Source organism: Melopsittacus undulatus, chromosome 3 (genome assembly GCF_012275295.1).
Source record: "Melopsittacus undulatus isolate bMelUnd1 chromosome 3, bMelUnd1.mat.Z, whole genome shotgun sequence".
Lineage (NCBI taxonomy): Eukaryota > Metazoa > Chordata > Aves > Psittaciformes > Psittaculidae > Melopsittacus > Melopsittacus undulatus.
The window spans coordinates 66,155,392-66,171,368 of record NC_047529.1 but is presented as its reverse complement, the minus strand read 5'-3'; the positions used below and the strand labels follow the sequence as shown (position 1 = coordinate 66,171,368).

Genomic DNA, 15,977 nt, shown 5'->3' with positions numbered 1-15,977 from the left:
GTTCCCAGGCAGTGTTTTATGGCACTTATCATCCCAGATGTAACAGCAGTAGCACTACAGCATACACCTGCCTACAGGGCAGGTACTGCTGAGCTCTTGGGGAGGTCACATCAAACCCCAGTGCCAAGTTCTCTGCCAGTTCCTCCCTCTGGGCCCTATTGCTGCCATCTCTTCAAAAACATGAACATGGAACGTTTGTTAACTACTTCACCTGCTACCTCTGGTATTGCAGATGTGCTGGGTGTGTTAAGTGTGGGTGACACTGCTGAACACTGGTTCTACCACAGCAGTTCTTGAATCTGATAGTAATTAACAAGGCTGTTAACTGGGAAGATCAGCAGATGGCTGGGCCTATAGCTTCAGCTTCCGTGGGAAGGGGGCATATAAAAACTGGAAATCTTGGCTATGGTGCCAGAATTGTGGAATATATCCTGTTGTGTGTGTGTTAAGTTACTAAATCCAGTTTCTCCCTTCTCTGGAGTATCTTGCACACTCTAGCTCCTCAGACCTCCCTAGCTATAGCTTTGAGGGCAGAGAAGGAAGGAAAGTTTTATCTTCACAAGTAGTTTAACTTCCTACACTGAATCAGGCACTCAGGGTGACAAGGCTTAGGGTAAGCATGTTCGCAGCACTTTCACCAGTCATTAGTGACTCCTCTGGCACACAGCCGTGTAATGCAGCTCCAGCACCTGCCTCTGAACAAAGGTGTAAGACTTCAGTCACTGACAGAAACACTCCTGCTCCTGAGCTCTTCAGCTGGAAGGAAAGCTGTGGCTCTCAGTGAGAAAACAAAGGAGAGAACGACCTTTTGTGTACTATCACACAAAACCAGTTTGCCACATTAGCCACTTGTTTTTGAGGCATATAAATAAACCCTGAAGGCTGGAGATAATGAAATTATTTTCCAATAAACATCTATGGAAGCAGACCTCACTGCATAGCTACCTCGGCAGGAAGAACAAGGGCTGTTAGATCTATCTGGTACATGGAGTAACAGACAACTCGTAACAAGTGTCACACTAATTACTTACTTACTTAAGTAACATTTATTTTACCAGCATAGATGGTCCAAGATAAAAGTACTCATGCAGTCAAGGGGCCTGGTGGCTATGAAGAACTTTTCCCCGGTTTGTGCTATGTGTGAGCACTTCTGCTGAAGTGAAAGTAAGGCAGAACCAAGATTTTGCAAGGTACAGGCACTTTGTTCCCAGTTCAAGCAGGGAAAAAAAAAGCCTACATCAGGTCCTGGTCCCCCCCACCCCAAAAAAGCTGTATGTTTGTTAAAATGTTGTAAAAAATAGAAAAAAACAAGATACATAGTCAGTGTTCTCTAACCATACACTACTAGTTTACATCATCATATGTAAGACCAGAAGTATAAGAAATCATAAATCAAAGCTTACTATCAACAAGTTTTCAGTTACCCGAGATACCTAGCAATATGCATAATACCAAGTACTTCACAGCAGTACAGTAACAGTCTTAACTTGGTATTGCCAACCGTGCCTCACAGCTGTTCTAACCACATAGTTAAACAGTTGCTTGTAGGAAGTAACATAGGAAAAGTATTTCAGATTCCATGTTACCTGGTTACATAAAACAGTGATTTACAAAAAACTCATATACCAAACAATATTCTAAATAAATAGTTCATGGCTATATACAGAGTCCCCGTCACATCAGTTATCCAAGAAGGGCATGTCTGTGTCCATGGGTGCCGGGGCAAGTTCGCACAGATAGAACAGCGTGGCTTCGCTCGCTTCTGCCTCTGTCAACGGCTCCAGCCGCACCAGTTTGCTCTGGGTGGGCTGAGGATCAAGGCTGCTTTCCAGCAGCTCATCCACTTCAAGGGGTTTGTCAACACAGGAAGGAGTTTCCATAGCAGAGCTCCCGCTCTCAATGGTGGAGCCTGGGTTCCCATCAAGGAATGCAAGGAGTGGAAACGCTGTGTACTGTATGAGCTGCTTATCTATGGAGAAAAAATCCCAAAGCATCATCAGTTATGGGCCTGTCTGTGTGCAGACAAACAAAACCCTACCCACAGGACTGATCTGAAGAATAATTAATAAAAAACACTGTGTTAGTTTTAAATGAGCAATTAAAGGATTCTGTTCCTGCACAACATTATTTGTTCATTCTTCTGTAAAATCCTCAGGTTCTCTGCACCTGGTGCAGTGCCAAAAAAAAACCCCAGACCCAAACATGGTAGGTATTTTGTTTTGGGTATTTGCCTATCGGTATGCCACAAAACCAGACAAAGAGCAAATGACTGAGATGGTTTTTAGAACAATGCTTGTTCAACCATTAAACTGTTTTAACACAGCACTACAACTGACCTGATTTGGGCTTAGAAACTTGCGTCTCATGTGAAGCCTCAGGACCAGCATTATTCTTGGTAGTTTCTATTCCCTTTGTCTCCATCTGGAAACCAGAGCAAAATTTTAAACACATGCCAAAACCTGTTCCAATGCCACTAGGACACATAGCTGACCAGTTCTTACAAAACATTTTTATTCACAAAGGGATGCATTGGTATCAGTTACCCATACTCACAGACTGAGAAAATATGAAATGGAAGCACTGGCTTACTCAATGAAGAGCCAAGAGTAATGCTCATAAACAAACAGGGCAAATTCACAGAGCAAGATCTTCGATCCACTGCTTGCTCATTTCTTTTCCCACCAGACAATACAGATGAAAACATTCTGACAAAGCGTGTACTATGTTTGCAAGTACTAAACTCTTACAGGATACAGAAATCAAGAGACTGGTACAACAAATGGGCATTTGGCCTCAAGGTCATCAAGTTCTGAAGGATGTTATTTATGGGTGTACTTTTCCCTTTTCTGTTCAAAACCTAACAGGATGAATTCAGCTGCAGCCTTCCTATTCTCATGGAAGCCTCCAAAGCCAGATCATGAAAAAGGTACTGTTATACCAGTAAAGAAAACAGTAAAGGATGAATGAAGTTTGTATCACTCGTTGCTGTGCACATCAAGCAATGGATTTCAGACTTACTTTGATATTATTGATATGATCTGTGGGATTCATCTGCACGGAGCTTGTGAAAAGCTGAATAAGACAAAACACATCAAGTTTTAGGTATCTCAGTGTTGCTATTAAAAATACATGAACATCGTGTTGGCAATGTGTGAGAATAATCCCTGTACTTGCTCTTTTTACTCTCCATCAGGATTAAAGTTTATTTAAAGGCAGTTACCACATTTGTAGAAAAAACCTTGCTTTGGCGTGCAATGCTTTGGAGTTACATGAACCTCAGCCACAAAGGAAACAACCACATTATGTCTACTTAGTCTAACATGGTTTGCTGCAGTCTTAAAATACCACATCCTCTCCTGCTCAGAGAACTCTGTGTATAAGGAAGAATATACCCTGATCAAGTTTGCAAGTGAAATCAAAAGGGACAGAGTCATCAATATGTGGGAGAGTAGAGCTGCTGTCAAGAGGGATCTCAGCAAAGCAGGAGAAGGGCCATAAGGTTCAACAGCCAAGCGCATTTAGGACACCATAACCTTGTGCACCAAGTTAGGGAACACAGAGGGAGCAACTCCTCGGAGAGGGTAGCAGGGAGACACAGTAGGCAAGACCCCACCATGAGCCAGCAGCATGGCCTTGCTACAGTGAGACATGCTCTGCTACAGGCAAACCACAGTCAGGAGGGCCAAATTACCATTTCCCTCTGCTAAGCACATGAGGCTACCTGTGGAACAGTGCCGAGGTTTTGGCCTCTCAGTACAAGAGTTTTCAAACTAGAGGGAGTCCAGAGTGCCATCTGACATCCAAGAGGCTGAGGGAGCTTGGCTCATCTTCTCTGAGGAAGGCAGACAGAGAAGAGTAACTGCACTCTTCCACTACCTCCGAATAGGTGTTATTGAGAAGACAAACTCCACAGAGGTGGAAGAAGGACAAAAGGCAAGAGCTACAAGCTGCAGCAGGGAAAATTGTGACTGACTTCAGGAAATCCTTCACAAAGAAGAGTCACGCACTCGAACAGGCACCCAAGAATCTCCCATCTTTGGAGATTTCAGAATTTGAGACAACAAGGTCCTGAGGAATATTACCCAACTTTCAAGGTGACCCTGCTCTGATCAAGGGGGCTGGCCTACATGACATGCACATGTCCCTTCCAACCTAGACCATTCTACTAGACATAAATCTGAAGAGAAACTGAGAACATGCTCCTAAGAAATAATCTGAAATGGCAAACAAACTTGTAAAATAAATGCCAAGAGCCTTTTTAACACCAGCTCCTTGAGAAGCCCACAGATGATGTGCTGGGTTATTTCAAAGCAAGAGTATTTATCTAATTGGTGTCTGAGTTCATGTAGCAAGAAATATAAACATTCATTCATTAAGAAAGCCATTCTTCAATCAAAACCTTAAGGATTCACTTGACCAGTAGTGCGGCACTGAGAATTATACCAGTGCCCCAGAAAAATGCTCACAAACACTTATTTCTTTTTTTAAAGGGAAGAAAGGAAAATCTGTTGGTTTAAAACCATTTTAAACAGTAACAACCCACACAAACATTTTCTGTAGTGTATCACCAAAATACTTAAACAGTGAAGATTACCTCAACCAGGAGATCTGGATCTATGCTGAACTGTCGTCCTGATAACATAGCTTGGAAGTCCTCTAAACTGCAGTCGATGCTGTCAAGATAATCCAGAAGTTCAACCCTAGAAGGCAAATTATATTTTATTCCATATCGCTTAATAAAAGGGAGATAAATCCACACTTACGCTTTACACAGATGTACTACGTGCATCTAAAAATCTTCACCAGAACTAGAATGAACCAAGTCTTTCATTAGAAACAATCTTTGGGAAGAAAAGGAAAACTTTTAGCCTCTTCAACCCAAGAAAAGCAGACAGGTGCTCCAAAACAGGTATCACATCACCATAACACTATGCCATGACATTAGCAGAGACGTGATTCTTGCATCCAAGCAGCCCTAATGAGTCTCACTGCCTGCAAGAGTTACACAAACGCTGACAGCTAACCAATGACATTCACAACATTACACTGTCAGATTATGTGCCCCAACTCCCTCACTTCACAATGAAAATTAGAGGTCTCACCTTAAAGTACAAAGATAAGCTGGATAAAGGTGACCTATAAACAGAAGTTATCAACAGAATCTACTACTCAGATCTTCTTATTTCAGTCAAACAATCATTTCCAATACTTGGAAAAAAAAAAACTCAAACAAAAGACCAGGCTACTCACTTTCCAAGGAGATTTATATTCTGTGAAATGACTCCATTCTCATTGAGTATGGAATCCATCATTGAGACAGAATCTTCTGCAGTTAAAGTTGACTGGTTATTCAGCTGTACAGCACTTGACATGAGTGGGCTTGTGCTGTCACTGACAGGGCTGAGTGGATCATTAGCTGGGACAGCAACTGATTCTGTGCTTTTATCCCCCTGAATTACAGGAGCATATTCTTCTTCATTATCATCTTCCACAATTACAATATCAGGAGAATGACTACAGCTGTAATGTGAGACAAATTAATTAAAGCCTTTCATACACTCATTAAACTGGGAGTATTCTACAGGTTTAGTTACTTCCCACTTTAATCAAACCACTATAAGAAAATAAACCTTCCTACTACTTTTTAATACAGAACATAGCAAGATACATCTATTTTCCATTGATATGGTGCTGTACTACTCAACACTGTTAATGCAGCTCAGCTAGCAGACACTGTTGTGTTAAACCACACTAACAACTACTAAAAAGATAGAAGAACACTGGTATTTTTCACATTAGAACTATAAGCTTCCATATAAAGTAAGTATGGAGTGGACCCAAGCATATTAGGCCACAAACTAGACAGACAAGGCATTCAATGTATTTTTCCTTCTGTACGGAATCAACTCTGGAGCATCAGTCAACAGTGTTGTAGTTAATTAACCTTCCTATGTACACCAGGAAGGCAACCTAAAAACTAAGACAGTGTCTCAAGTAATTTGCTTTAATCCATGTTCTGTTTTTCTTAACCCTTAAATAGCTGTTAGTTGTGCTGTCTTCTATACCAGAGCCTTATCTTCACAGAACTTTTCTATTAGGGAATGCATTCCCAGATATCAGCTGAACAGAACCAATGGTACTAGTTCAAGTGTAGCTCATATATTCTGTGATACTGTAAGATGGCAATATAGAACCATAGAATCATAGAATAGTTAGGGTTGGAAAGGACCTTAAGATCATCTAGTTCAAGTCCCCTGCCATGGGCAGGGACACCTCACACTAAACCATGTCACCCAAGGCTCTGTCCAACCTGGCCTTGAACACCACCAGGGATGGAGCATTCACGACTTCTCTAGACAAACAGTTCTAGCGCCTCACCACCCTTACAGCAGAGAACTTAGATTAGAATATCTAACCTAAACTTCCCCTGTTTAAGTTTTAACTCATTACCCCTTGTCCTATCACTACAGTCCCTAATGCAGAGACCCTCCCCAGCATCCTCATAGGCCCCCTTCAGATACTGGAAGGCTACTATGAGGTCCCCCTGCAGCCTTCTCTTCTCCAGGCTGAACAGGCCCAACTTTCTCAGCCTGTGTTCATACGGGAGGTGCTCCAACCTGTCCAAATATCCAAGTTTTATTCCTTAAGGCATAAAACAGGTGCTATCAATACCATGCAACTCAGGAAGAGAGCTGCATCCCAATCCCTGGACCAAGATTCAACTGCTCAGAATTGAAAGATAAATTATTTCTGTAGTACTAAGTTGAGGAACTATAGTACTAACTACAGACAGGAAGGAACATAAGTCACAAAATACTTGGGACTGACTAATTTTACAGCGAGCTCAAACAGGAAATCCCAGTCATCTAGGAATCCTAGAAAAAAAACCTGAAATTAACTGGCTTAATAAAGTTCAAACACCACAGCAACATTTGACAAACAGCACATGCTGTAAAACCCAGGGAAGTCATTCCTGCCTGTATTCATAACCAAAAGTATGAAGAGACCACTTACTCTGTCTTTGGAGAAGTATTATATTTAACAACAGAGTACAATAATACAGACTGCTTCTCACTAGTTTCTACCCTTTGCACATTAAAACTCCAACAGCCAATTAACTATTTCGAACAAAGCCAGAGGTCAGTAGATCAGAACCTAGTGTGAATTCATAGATTAAGCTTCCATATGTGCAGGAGTGTTGAATAATTCTGACTATTACTTAAAAAACAATTACCTAAGACATCTGAATTATTCCATATTCCACAACACTGAAAGCCTATATATACTTCTAGAGACTTCTTACTTTGAAGAATCAGAAGTGGAATCTTCATTTGCTTCTGGTGCAATGGGAAGATGTTCTTCATCAGCCATGGGATTTTCTTCATCACCCACAGGAGTTTCTTCATCTCCCACATCCTCAGTGACATCATATATAATGATGTCATCTGAAATCTGTTCCCTTTGTTTTAAGCCCTCATTTCTGTTGAGAGGTACCTGAGAATTATTTTAAAGAGAGTCAGCAGATAGAAAGACAAAGAGCTTCAGCATTCTGAGAGTTCCCATTGTATCTTACAATGCCTCAATTTTAAATTGTATAAGCTTTCCCACACCTCAAAGATTATAAGCTGTTTGTACAGATCTACATTTAATCAAGAAACCATACAAAAAAATGAACAAGATGAAATACAGCAGCTACAGGAAAATAATGTTTCACAAATACTGCAGCCATAGAAACAAAAATATCCTAGCACTGTCAGCAAAAGCAACAAAAAAAGCTGTGACAACAGGACTACGCAAAACCAAAAAAATATTAAAACAGTGGCTGCTGTTTAAATAATACTTTGGTTTGAGCTATTAATTCTAGTTTTATGCTCCAACCCTCATTTTAAGAATTTCCCCACCAACCATTATTTGGACAGCAGAAAATAACTTTCAGTGGCATGATACATTCAAATGGTACAGGGACTCGACATGATTTTGCTGGGTTGGATGCTGCCTTGCAGAGCAGCATGCTGGATCCTTGTCCCTGCATAGGGCTAGTGGTGCTTAACTTCCAGAAATACAAATGCAACATACATATGTTATTTCTAATAACTCTATTACTAAAAGCAGACTGCTTTCAGTAGGATCACATCAAGCTGCATTTAATGCAGCTTATACATGCTTATATTGAAAAGTGAATGGTGACTTTCAACACACTTGGCTTCTAAAGGAAACACAACACAGTGTACCACTTGGAGAATTTGACAGCTCTCAGTACAAAGCTATGTTTTATTCCCCATAAAACAAGCTGCTTGATCAGTCTGCCCCTCCACTAGTTCCTTCATCTTAACAAACAGTATGCATAAAAGAAAACTTACATGATGGTTACTGTCAGCTGGTTCTTTCACAATTTGTTGAAATACACTCGACTTTGTAGGTCCATTAGTGTTCAGAAGTAGAGGCCTAAATCAGAAGAGTATAGGAAGAAAGCCACCTCAAAACTAAGTCTTTGGTATTAGTCCACAAAACATGTCAGTGTATCAACTGGACAGCGAGTTTTTAAGACCATATTTACCTCTTGCGTTTCAGGCTCACTAGTTGGTTATTCTGCACCAAGGTAACAATAAATTGTACAATCTGTAAGATAAAAACCACTACTGTTAGTCACTCTACCCTGTATTTGTTTCTCTCAGATTATCAAGATCAACTGCCTTGCCTTTTGAAATGTTGACTTTCTTCCCTTATGTTTTAAGGATTAAATGCATGTACCTGGCTTGAATAAACTGAAAAAAGTAATCAGTGAGAGTCTCTCCTATGAGGCTGCTTTCAGTGGTTATTTCTGATATGTAAAAAAAAAAAAAAAAAAGTATGAAACTCTTTGCATTTACATCAGTTTTGGCAGATCATAAATCTGTCAAATTAAGTGGGTTCCTCTCAATGATCATCCAACACAAAACATTAAGTCATTAGACTTCTGAACTACCAAAGTGGATGGATCATTTTAAGGGCACCTTAATGAACGATGTACAATACTCCTGAACCTTTGAAAAGGTTTACAAGAGTGTGGCCTTATTTTCTGCTTATGAATGTTTGTTTCACAAAGATTTGTTCACCTGAGTTTTTTTTCTAATAAAAACACATTTCACAAGCTACAGAAAGAAAAAAAAAGGTCAGGGAGAAGCAAGGTAACATGTGGCACATTATTCCTGCCTCAGAAACACTCACTCACACATTCACATATAGTGCCTCAATGGAGCCTTACCTTCCGAATAACTTGCTGCTGTTGCAAGTGTTTTGCTCGCAGTTCTGCTACTTCCCTCCAAAGAGATTCATTCTCTCTGTTTGAAAATAATGATTTAAAAGTTTTAGAATATTTACATTAATAATTTTTGTTAAGATTAGCTGGCTTCATTAAAGCTCTTTGAAATGTCTTTTTAGGTTGTGTGTAGGAAAAAAAAAAGAAAACGAGGCACACAGTAAGCAACCTTGGCAAATGTTTACAAAATGGAGACCCAAACAATAAAAAGCCTGCAGAGAATTTCCAACCCCTTAAAAATAACAATTAATTTCCAAATTTGGCAATTCTTATTACACATACAGTCAGCATTTGTTTACTTTCCTGTAACAAAGTTAACTTCTCTTCTTCCTTCTAGTGATTAAATAATAATACCAATAATAAAAAAAAGCATAAAAACTGGTTCCTACCTGTAGCAAGGGACCAAAGAGCACAAGAATGCAGCTCCCTTTCACCACTAAACAACAACACTGCTTGTTCTTCAAGCTCTTCATCAAACCTGCTTGCCCTCCCTCAGATACCTCTTGCTAGATGGCAAGCTACCTATGAGCAACTGTACATCCCCCTTGAAAGCATCTTTACAGAACAAGCTCTCAAGTCATGCATGCATCCTATGCTGCCTCTATTATCAGTGGGGGAATGAAGACAACAACAAAAAGCAATGAGTAAAAACATTAATTGTAGTAAGAAAGTATCATAAGTAATTTGCACAAACCAAACTGCCTCAAACTAAACATAACAACTACTTCAAACTTGAAGACATAAACCAGCATACTTTATGCTAAGAGCCAACTTGAATATTCAGCCACAGTACCATTATGGAGCTATATTAAAGGTGTTATTTCATTGCCCACAGTTCTCCAAACACCAGCACTGCCTACTACTTTTAGCCATAGCAGAATATTCATTTTTTAATGCAATGCTTTTATTCAAATTTATTTTTATAAAGCATTATTTAAAGTTAGGAAATAAAAAATATCAAGAAGACACCTAAAAATTAGGTCTTTGGCTGGTACCTATTATCAGAATTACTCAGTTTTAAGGATTTGTTGTTGATGGAGCAAATTACCTCTTCAACGCAGACAACTGAGATTCAATGGTCTCTTGTTTAATCTGCACCTTTTGAGCATTACTTATTATTTTGGAGAGATCTTCCTGACGTATCTTGTTTTCTTCGGGTCTTGAAGAAGAAACCTTTAAAAGATTGGAATTCAGAAACAATGCTTTCCTTGACTTATTGTTAACTATTTTCTTTTAGTGATCAAGTATATTTTCCTTTAGTGCTGACAAACTATGCATTTAAGTTAATAATATACCAAGCATCAAATAAAAAAAAAATAAAACCAAAAAGAAACACACAGAAATTTCTTTTTATAGCTACCACCACATTAGCTTTAGTTGTTACAAACATTTGTGCACATTCAGATTTGTCAGGCATTCTCCTAAATCCTTCCCAATAATCCAACATTAACAAGTATGCCCCTCACCAGTTTAAATGCTGCATTTCTATTCATTATCTCTACCTGACTCACAGTAATGGCAGAACACATTTCAGAATCACATCTGGCAGCACAACAAACTTTTATAAGTTTGCCCCCTGTCCAATGTGGTGCAAAGTTTAATGCTTACAGTAGCTTTGTGCTGAAACAAGCTATGTAAACAAGCAGATTGTTATATTACTGATGGTAAAGTCAAAGCATGCTCTGCACGCCCTCTAATACCAATTTGTAAAACGCTGTACTTGCAGAACTAGCTTATTTTTGCCACCTCTGAAACTTCCTATAATGACAGCAAAGGTTAAAGGAGGTCAGTCAAGTTGTCCAAAATATCTTTAAATAAGTCAAGATACACATAAGAGAGGGGCAGACTGCTTCCTCAACTCCAACCTTACTTGCATTCACAATCCTGCTGTTAAAGCTGACATTAATTTTGCTATTCATTCAATACTTACAAGCTTTCCTCTGAATTTTCACTAACCTTCCTTTTAATGTGTTCCAACAAGTCCTCCCGGCCCTGCTTAAAATATGGGTGCTGAAACTCTACTGGACCATCTCGCTCCAGTTTGACAATACCAGAATCAACATGAACAACTTTACGGAAACCATCTTTAAAGAAAAAAAGAAAAAAAAACCAAGTAACTCTCAAAGCCCACATTAAGAAATTCAAACTACGGTGTTCCAACTATCCTGTTACCAGTTTTGAGGCTAAGACAGTAACCTAGTTGCAGAGAACACAGGGCCACTGGTCAAAGGGTACAGTCTGTAACTGAACATGTACAGGATCCAGAACTATGCTAGAAAGCAAAAAGCCAAGAACTTACACATGTTTAACTGTCTGACAAAGCTTGCCATGTTGTTGTGCTTGAAGTACTTGGGAAGAATCTCTTTTGCAAATCTCTGTTCATCCAATACCAAGAAACTCTGGCCATTCTAAAATGAGAGAGACACATTAAGATACTTAAAAGACCATTGGAGAAAACATGCTGGGCTTTCAGAATTAATAATCAGATAGGAATGTTTCCTTTGTGCATGGGATACGTAACCAATCTGCTTGCCTACTATTTTCAAAACAAAAAGCATACAAAGCCTGCAGCTGGAAAGCAACGAGTATTATCAATTTACAATCCCCATCTATGTATGAAAGGGAACATCTCTATTGTTACTCATGGCTTCCTCAAGAAATTAATTGTTTACCAACAATTACCATAATTTCACTAGAGGACAATACTATAAATTTTGCACATAGCTTCAAAGACTTGGGAAGTAATCTAACAAAGAGACTGTGCAAGGAAAAACACTAGCAACCACCTAAGATATCCTCTGCTTCCCCGTATAAACGCATGTTTAGTTTAAAATGAATTGTAGACTGGATGGAGCTGTCAAAGAGCTGAGAGTGTCTGCTGGGTTTTGGAATCACCAAAAAGGTAACCAGCCAAGGCTACATCCCTCTCCTCCTGGGATGCTAGTTGTGAGGGAGAACTTATCTTTTATTTCATCCACAGGTCTAGACTAAAATAGAAGCCTCAGCTCTTTGTTCTTCAGTGACTGTGCTCTGTTAACCAAAGGACTATTTGGCAGAATCCAAACCAGCCACTTCAAAATCATTTCAGTTCTGTCTGTACCTCCACAGTACCCTCATCCTGTATTTAATGAGAAACCTACCATCTTTGACAGATATCTGCACTGATGTTGCATCTTCCTAGAAGCCCTCTGTAGTTAAACGAATCACATTTGTTTCTTACTCCCAAACAGCAGCAGTTCTATGATACCAAACTTAAAGAACCAACCAGAAGACTATGTGATGATCCTTAACCAGAAGACTATGTGATGATCCTTGCCCAGGAGTTTTGTTTCTGACAAACCAACAAGGATCCTTAGCAACAGGATTTATAAATGGCTCGCCACTGCATGAGTTAGGAGCTCAAGACTGAGAAGAGGGTAGGAAGACAAAAACTTCCCAGTAAAGCCTGCCCACCTACCTCTTGCTGAGCATGTCAATGGAAGAGAAAAATGGGAAGCAAAAGAAATTGCAGGCACAGGCCATTTTAGCCTATGCATTATTGAAACCCACCATCTGAAGATACTCAAACAAGTGTACTACAGTGATCTGCAGTACCTCACTTCACCATCACGTTGACATTGTTCAGGCCTACTGCACAAGAATCTGGGAAACACATCTAGTAGTTCTTGTTGCCCTGGCAGCTGTTTACACCAAAGCTGTACAGACATTAAAGCCTGACTTAAACTCATTGAAGCATTACTACACAGCTAAATACAGTTGTCAACTGCTAGTGTTACTGGCTGCAGGATTCAGCAACCTTCCAAGCACTTTGGTACTCCTCATATATGTTTCCATGGACAATACGTACCACAGCCTCATGTAGATACGTTTGCTGGGTGACAGAATTCAGCTGTTTGGTTGCAGATGGCATTTATCCATTTAGTGTGAACTTATGGATTGGCATAGATGGCAAATGAAATACTATAGTAGTTGTACTCTTCCTTTCCTGTGAAACTGGTACACTTTCTGTACCCATAATATTGACACAGCCTATTTTCAAAAGTTGTCATCACTTGTGCACCAAGTGATCCCAATACCTTCCCCATACACAAACTACCAGTAATATCAACTGTGATTAGTCTAGCTTCCTCCCACAAACAACCTTGCAGAAACCCAAACAATTAGTCTTTATTTCTAACTAGAAAATACTACAAGGATACCAAAACCTGTGGTGTGCTTACCTGAGATAAGGCTAAGCAATTAATTTGGAAAGCCTCTACTGAAAGTGCAAAGTGGCAAACCCAGCACCTCTTAAGCTAGACAACACCTCAATCTTTATATAGCCTTTCGCATTTCTCACCCAGGAAAAAAAAAACAAAAAAAAACAAAAAAAACAAAAACAAAACAAAACAAAAAAAAACTACTGAGTATACATCTTTCCTTCTTCAGAAAGTTCTGGCTGAAGTTACTGGTAATGCATTACCAGTAAAATGTTTGAGAAAAGCATTTTATCATTGCTTAAGCATTTAAAATCAGACAACAGCTGCCATCTCAACACCACTTGAAGCTGCTGATGCAGTTGGAGGACTGAATTGTTTTCAATATTTTAATAATTATTTTATTACTTATTATTTAATAATTATTTTTGAAACACCTAAAATATAGAAAACTTAAATAAATAATCTGCTTGGCATTCATCAGAAGAGTTAAGGATGCTTACTACAGCAAACCTGCCAAGTGGTTACTTCCTGCTTTGCAATGTTTTACACTTGTAACTCTTGTGCTCAGATAATGTTTATTTATTATTTCTACATCCGAATATACAGGATCCAAGATGAGAGGGCATCCATCTCAGGCCTTCCATTTAGACACCCATCTCCACAGGCACCGTGCACGCCTAACCTGCAGCCCGCAGGCCAGGGGCGCAATAGGCAGACCGACACTTGGCCGGCAGTCGCCAGCGGCGGTGCCCACCCTGCCCTCCTCCAGCAGTGGCTGTGATGGGCGAGAGGTGGTGGTGAAGCGCCCGCCGCAGCCAGGTGGGCAAGCGCCCTGCAGCCGTGGCCCCACGTGGCCAACAATGGGGGCGGGCCGCTCCCCACGGTGAGCGGGCGGTCTCGGGTGCCACGCGAGGGAACCAGCGCCGGCTCCCTCCAGCCGGGCCAGGGCGCTGTCACGCAGCGTTCCCCACCCCCCCCCCCCCCCCCGGCTTCACCCCGAACTCGCCAACCCGTCCTGGAAACCCCACCGCGGCCCTGCGCTTCTCGTACCACGGCTTAATAAAAACTGCGTGTGAGCGCTCCGCAAAGCCCGATCGCTCTCGGATCCATGCCCTAATCCCCCAACCCCTCAAGCTCAGAGGCACCCGCCTCCCCGGGAAGCCGGCCTGCTCAGTCGGGACTGGCGCTCACTGCTCCGTTACCCCCAGCTACAAGACAGCGTTAGCGGCAAACCGGTCTTCTCTGACTGCCCCTCCCGGCCTAGGGAACCCGCGATGGCCCAGAGAGGCCGGGGGAGGTGGGGCCTCTCCCCCAGGCCGGCTGAGGGGAGCCCAACCAACCCAAGCGGGCGTACCCGGTTCTTCCGCCCGCCGAGGACCGGGCCCCGCGGAAGGCCCTCCTGCCTCACCCACCCAGCACGCCCCATGTGCCGGTCGCCGGAGAAAGGCGGGAAGGGACGACATATATATATACACACATACATACACGTATACATACATATATATACACACACACACGAGCTGACGGAGGGGCACCCTCCCCCCCTCCCCGCTCACGCGGGCGGGGTGCCGCACCTGGCTCCAGGTGATGAGCTGGTTGCTGGGGGCCTCGCCCACCAGCGCCCACAGCTTGCTGAGGAAGGCCGGGACCCCCCCGCCGGTGACGGGCAGCGACTGCGCCTGAGGGGACTGGGGCTGAGGGTTCTGCTGCTGCTGCTGCTTCATTGTCGCTCGGGATCCTCCGCCGTCTGGCCGGGGGAGGGGCGCCGCGGGAAGAGAGGAGGGAACCAGCCGGGCCTTCCCCGCGCTCCGCCCGCGACACCAGCGGGCTCCGCATGCGCACCACACACGCCTGCGCACCGCCCAGCCACCTCCCCGCCCCTGTCCCCCCCTGCGCGTTACATAACGGCCCCACGTGCGCCGCCCTCACGTGTCACAACAGCGCGAACCCGGCGCGTGGACAGGGAGGGGGTCCCGCCCATGCAAACGTGAGGAGGCCAAGGGCCAATAAGGGGGCTCGGGGGTGGAGCAGGGGTGGGCGCGTGTTCCCGCGTGTGCCCGCCGGGGCACCGTGCCTAAGGCGGGCAGTACGCTGAAGGCTTGCGGCTGGAGGAGGTGCGGGGCACCACGGGGGTCTCCTCTTCCTTCCCCCCCCTCGCCGCTCCCAGCCTCCATGGAAGGGCTTGCCTCTGGCCGCACGGAGGTACTCAGGGCAGAGCGGGCAACCGTGCGTGGCACCTCACTGTGAAACCCACGACATGCAGTGGGCTGCAGCAGCTGTAGCACATACCCTATATATATATAAAATCTGTCCTTAGACTACATGTAAGCATATGCACAACAGGGACATCCAAGCTGTTATCAACGAGTGAGCCAATCTCGTTTTAAGACGTAAATGTTATTAAATCGAGCAAGTGATAGCAGATAAAAAAAAAAAAAAAAAACAGCACTAGGTGCTCCGAGGAGTCTCCACTCCACCCA

At 42.5% G+C, this 15,977-nt stretch overlaps 1 protein-coding gene across 1 annotated transcript; it reads right to left on the bottom strand.

The window, feature by feature from the left end:
• Positions 1 to 1,023: 1,023 nt before the first annotated feature.
• On the bottom strand, positions 1,024 to 15,292 carry HSF2 (heat shock transcription factor 2). The gene is made up of 13 exons (XM_034060957.1): positions 15,072 to 15,292; positions 11,598 to 11,706; positions 11,255 to 11,382; positions 10,347 to 10,471; positions 9,245 to 9,320; positions 8,558 to 8,619; positions 8,361 to 8,445; positions 7,304 to 7,494; positions 5,251 to 5,520; positions 4,595 to 4,700; positions 3,019 to 3,072; positions 2,337 to 2,421; positions 1,024 to 1,969 (listed from the first exon to the last, which is right to left on the bottom strand). The coding sequence occupies exons 1-13, from the start codon at positions 15,219 to 15,221 to the stop codon at positions 1,680 to 1,682; spliced, it is 1,731 nt and encodes a 576-aa protein (XP_033916848.1). The 5' UTR covers positions 15,222 to 15,292; the 3' UTR covers positions 1,024 to 1,679.
• Positions 15,293 to 15,977: the final 685 nt, after the last annotated feature.

What these genes read in the sequence shown, in the direction of transcription:
- HSF2 (XM_034060957.1), bottom strand. Translation starts at nt 15,221, where the DNA reads ATGAAGCAGCAGCAGCAGCAGAACCCTCAGCCCCAGTCCCCTCAGGCG. An exon ending in AGCTCATCACCTGGAGCCAG is followed by an intron (nt 11,707 to 15,071) that starts GTGCGGCACCCC and finishes CTCTCATTTTAG; the next exon opens with AATGGCCAGAGTTTCTTGGT. An exon ending in AATATAAATCTCCTTGGAAA is followed by an intron (nt 4,701 to 5,250) that starts GTGAGTAGCCTG and finishes TTTGCCTTCTAG; the next exon opens with GGTTGAACTTCTGGATTATC.